The following is a 5,095-nucleotide window of genomic DNA, read 5'->3' as shown; positions in this document are numbered from 1 at the left end:
CGCCCCCCCCCCCCCCCCCGTTATATTTATTGCAGTGGCTGAGAAGCATTGGTATAATTTTTGTGCCCTTAAAAAAATAGTGCTGGAAGTTTCCAGCACATTCTGTTCTCTCCCTTTGCTCCACCTGCCCAGCTGCTTTTCCTTAGCTCTCAAATAACATCTGAACTGCAGTGCCTCATCTGCAGCCCAGCACAGGGATCTCACAGAGAAGAAGCACCAAGAAGTAACTCAGGAGCAAGAGACTGAGATAAAATGCCCAGAAAACAAAGCTCTTAAGCTTCCGTTTCTGTCCCTTAGGACAGAAAAAAGCACTGAGACTTTAGAAGCACTGCAAAAATCCTTGCTCTGTAAAATACTTCGCTTCTCCTACAGGTAGGAATGATCTTCGTTTTTACAAAGAGAAAGCAGAGGCACTCGGATATTACATAGCACTGTCATTCTTAATAGCCCATATTGTAATATGTTCATGGCTCATTAGGCTTTCATGCTTTTGCTGTGCTGCATACCGGGGTGGTCTGTCATGTAATGGAGACAGTTAGTGAAAACATGATCTTGCCAATCAATAAGCATGGCTTCCTGCCCCGAGCAAATGGAGAACCTCTGTTATCTACCTACAACACCAAACTTGCAGTTTTTCATTCAGCAAAAAGCAGACACGCTAGTTTAATTTTAATTTAAAATACCAGAGTACTCTAGGACATGCTGATAGTACATTTCTTTATAAAGCTGTATTTGTCACAACTGTTTAAAAATACTGTACTCTGAGAAGAGCTTTTATTCACTGAAGGTTTAAAATGCATCCTTACAATGCATACACTTAGAGTAAAATGTGTCATGAGATCTCCAATTATTTAGTAGCAAAAATGACAATGCTGTATATTTTTTAACCACGTGAAGTGTCAGCTCCTTTTAGAAGGAAGCAGCAAAATTTAGAGAAGTGGGGAAGCTCTGTGTGCCTGTAGTGCAGGTTTCCAAAATCACATGGAAGTAAATCTACAATCTGATTAGCGCCTGTGAGAGCTGAACAACTCTGTACCTGAGATTCAGCTTCCATTTCCCTCCCTCTGATTAGAAAGCAGACAACACAATGGGAAGAGTATCTGCAGGGACAGTATACTCAAGTGTAAGTGGAAATAATTTCAGTGTCTCAAATAACTAGGAGCTCTATTAAAATATTAAAAAAAAGGAAATACTTAACTGAAAAAGAAAAAAAACCCAAACAAAAACAATAAGCCCACAAGCACCTAATGTTCAAATGCAAGAACTTGAACATGTGTAAGGACAGAGGTTGTTTCTTCCGTGAAACAATGAGGCAGCCATGTAAGAAGGCAGAGTCTTGCAATTTACACTGCTTCTAAATCCAGCATAAACCAGGGGGCAAAGGATGTCGCATGTCAGCTTGCTTTCATCCGAGGAAAGAAAGGATCATCAAGGTATGTAAGCACAGGATAGGGTTGGTGAATATCAGCTTTGATGTATAGTCCCATGCTAAGATTGTACTGCCCATAAACACTGAAATATTGTAAGTTGCTTTGAGGTAGAGACTTCTGTTTTTAGTTGCTGTGCCTTGGCCTTGCAGGGACTAGGTGTGTTATTTAATTATCAAGGACAAGCTACTCTTAGAGAGAGGTACTTTTTTTTTTAACAACATGGTTCTGCATTGCTAATTCTAGCAATCGTAACTTCAGATTTCAGGAAAAGGTACAGCTGGCCTGGTCCTAGCTCCAAAGAGGGGTGCTAAGTTGCAGAACTGTTTTCCAGTGAAGAGACAGCAGCTTATGAAGGGGGAATTGCAGGTTGATGGTGTTAATATCCCTCCAACAGAAGCTTTAGTGGTACAGATTGGATATTGTGCCAGAGGGGTCTGTGGTGATAGAAGTGATCTTTAGGTCATATTGCACATCAATCTATTTCAATGGAAGTCACCTTTGCCTTTATTTTCTCACATTATGGTGTTCTACACTATTACTGCTTGATTTCAGAAACGAGCATACAAAAGCTACGTGCGGGCCCTCCCCATGCTAAAGAAGATGGGAGTCAGCTCTATCCTTCTCCGCAAGAGCATTGGTGCCCTCGAAGTGGCGTGTGGCATTGTCATGACACTGGTGCCTGGTCGCCCCAAAGATGTGGCCAACTTTCTCCTCCTCCTCCTTGTGCTGGCTGTGCTCTTTTTCCACCAGCTAGTGGGGGATCCACTCAAGCGTTACGCCCATGCCCTAGTCTTTGGGATCCTGCTTACCTGTCGTCTGCTGATTGCCCGCCAGCCTGAGGAGCAGCCTCCAGAAAAGAGGAGCCTGTCAGTGAATGGGGATGAGCAACCACTCATCCATGAGGCAGCTCCTGAGAAAGGCAAAATGAAGGTATCCTAGTTCACTGCGTGTGAGAAATACGGACCCTCGAGGCAGCTCTCTCCAAAATCACCCAGAAAATTTGTTTTTTATTTACCTATTTTTTTGTCTGTCTAAATAAAGTTGCATTGGGGTCTGAGACACACATGGTATGTCTACACTGTAGTCTTGCTTTTGCTGCTGCCCTGTAATGTAGAAAAATACAAGCTAGCTTTCACCAGGACAGCTTGCAGCTGGAGTAGCACTGGCCTCAGCAGGAGCTGCAAAATCAGCCTGAAAGCACGGGCAGACTTGGGCAGGTAGTCATGCTAACTCGGCACTGCTGCAGGGGGGAGATTAGTCCCTGTGCATCAGCCCCGAGCCCCATGGCAGTTGAAACCTAGCCTGCATGCACTTCTGCTACATGGCAGTCTCAGCAACAGCAGCTGGGTAGAACATAACCAGAGTGTCCCTGTGCTGGCTTCTGCAACCCCACCCACAAATCTGTTTCCTTTTCCATAGTCAAGGGGGGAAAGGACCCTACTAAGCATAAAAGTGCTGTTTGTTGTGTTTGAGAGAGGGATCCCTTAGCCTTTGCTGCCGCTGTGCCCAGTCCTTTCTTTGGACTGGTTATCCAGGGAAAACATGGGATGTGCTATTTGCATCTTCCTGGATTTCCACACTTTGCAGAGGCTCTAAAACTGCGACAATGGCCTGATAACAGTAATTTTTTGCCTGCTTCACACGAGGCAATGACATCTCTTTACCCCTCTTGGCAGAGAGTAAGGATCCCTGGTGAGGGGATGGGGAGCAGAACTGCCCAAAGAACTCCAAAATACTTGTCTGCTGTTGGCAAATAGCATCATGCTCCCTATTTCCTTGCAAGAAAAAAATCCCTTTTTCCACAACTACTGCAACTTTATAGAATTGTCAGCTATTGCTGATAGATGAGGGTCTGAACATGTCCAGGTACCTCCTCGTTCATCCCGCATATAGCTTCGGTGAGCTGGGGGAAGTCCTGTCACCAGAGCCTGAATCCCTGTGTGTAGTATCTGAAATCTTAGAGAGTGTCGTAAGAAGCATGTGTTACCTCTGAATTTGTTTGTTTTTCTTGATGTTTGTTTTCAGTTTTTCCTTATTTTCTTAATTATTCATGAAAATAAACTTTTTGATATTTGGAGAAAAATTCCTTGACAGAAACAAATTTCTTTTTTGAGAGACGCATCTGAAAATATTTTTCCTGTGCTCAAACTCTGCACCTAAAATGGGCAGAATCATGTCAGGGGAATTTCAGAGAAAGACGAGGTGATGGAGGATGGAAGCCATCTGAACACTACTGAGCTATGTATTAATAACCATAGGCATTTAAAAGAGACGTTTGAACATTTTAATGAATCAGTCTCAGATAAATTTCTGCTTCAGTACAATGTGGCAGCGACAAAAGATATTAAAACTCCAGTAAAATGTCAGTATTGTATCTATAAAAATTGATGACGGATATTCATAAGCAGTATATCCAATTTTCTTATGTTAAAAGTTTGCTGCTCAAACAGATGTAGTCCCAAATACATATATGCTGAAAAATCCTCCTCCTAGATCCCCACTAATTCTCTTATCAGATGTGCACCCTGAACAAAGGAAACTACCAACAGGACACCTCTGTTAGGCAATGTCTCGTCTTTACAGACTACCTCAAGGTCATCCCAAATGTATATACAATTTGCTTTACTTCCCAAAAGACTTCATCTACCATGCCCTGACTGGAGTTATTAATCACGTAATTCAAAACCAAATAAAAATACCACCAACTCAAAACCACGCCATGATGTGTATTTCTACACAAAGCACTCACAACTGAATTGCTGCAACCTTTTGGCCAGCTGCCCCTCACATGTCCATCTAACTCAGTAAACTTTTGAAACAAGTGTTTGTCTTCTGTAATGTTCTTCACTGAAACCTGTATAGATGCCGTAACAATAAATGTAAAATATTCCGCATAGCAAAGCTTATCCCTGCAAAAACTTCAGACTGTAAGTCAATTCTGAAAAATGTCCCCCTCTTTTCACATTTGTAACAGTATGAATTACTGATCTGCAGTAGTGGCTACATGTTCTTTATTACAGAGGAAGATGAGACTCTTGTTGGAGGTCACTAACAAAACCTCTGTATTTCTCTGTATTGGGTTGACCTCCACCATTGCCCCCCAGCATTAGCAAACTATTTTTGGAAACTGCCAGTCATCTTTTGCTTGCTAAAGGTGATAAGGCACCAAGAAACGGTTTTGTCCTTTTGTAAGACCACGATGCTAATTTACTCTTCCTATCTCCCCCCCTCCCCCCCGCGCTTTTCTTTCTTCTTTATCTCCAAGCCCATAATTTCATTCCCGTCAGTCTCATCCAATTGCTGCCATGGCAGGCACCTTCTAGCGCCAGCGTTTTCCCGGCTGCAGCTCGCTGCGGAGACAGACGTTTGTCAGAGGAGCGGTGCCTGCAGCGCGGCCGGCCTGTCCGGCGTGCCGGGCACAGCTGCGGCCTACCTGAGGGCTCACTAAGACCGCCCAGCCGCCTGCTGCATCGCGGGACCTGCCTGGACACCTCCGCCTGCCTGTTAAAAGATGGGTGGAAAGGACCACTGCGTATCGCCGACCCTACCCGATTTCCAACCTCTACGGCCCTATTCCCCACGGCCGTTCCGACCTGCACCTCCTGCCGCCCCCGCGACCCGTCCCGCCGCCTCACGCACGCCGAGGCCACTGCGCACGCGCGGCA

General features: G+C 44.4%; 1 protein-coding gene across 1 annotated transcript in view; it reads left to right on the top strand.

Annotated features, from left to right (window-relative positions):
* TMEM35A (transmembrane protein 35A) overlaps nucleotides 1-2,495 on the top strand; it is a 4,002-nt gene extending 1,507 nt beyond the window's left edge. Inside the window, exon 2 of the mRNA XM_009286299.1 lies at nucleotides 1,983-2,495. Coding sequence (XP_009284574.1) covers nucleotides 1,983-2,369 — 387 coding nt within the window. The 3' untranslated portion in view covers nucleotides 2,370-2,495. The remainder of the gene's footprint in view (nucleotides 1-1,982) is intronic.
* Nucleotides 2,496-5,095: the final 2,600 nt, after the last annotated feature.

This window comes from Aptenodytes forsteri, unplaced genomic scaffold (genome assembly GCF_000699145.1).
Source record: "Aptenodytes forsteri isolate BGI_AS27 unplaced genomic scaffold, ASM69914v1 Scaffold888, whole genome shotgun sequence".
Taxonomy (NCBI): domain Eukaryota; kingdom Metazoa; phylum Chordata; class Aves; order Sphenisciformes; family Spheniscidae; genus Aptenodytes; species Aptenodytes forsteri.
Note: the sequence above shows the minus strand (reverse complement) of the source record. Positions and strands in the feature narration are given on the sequence as shown.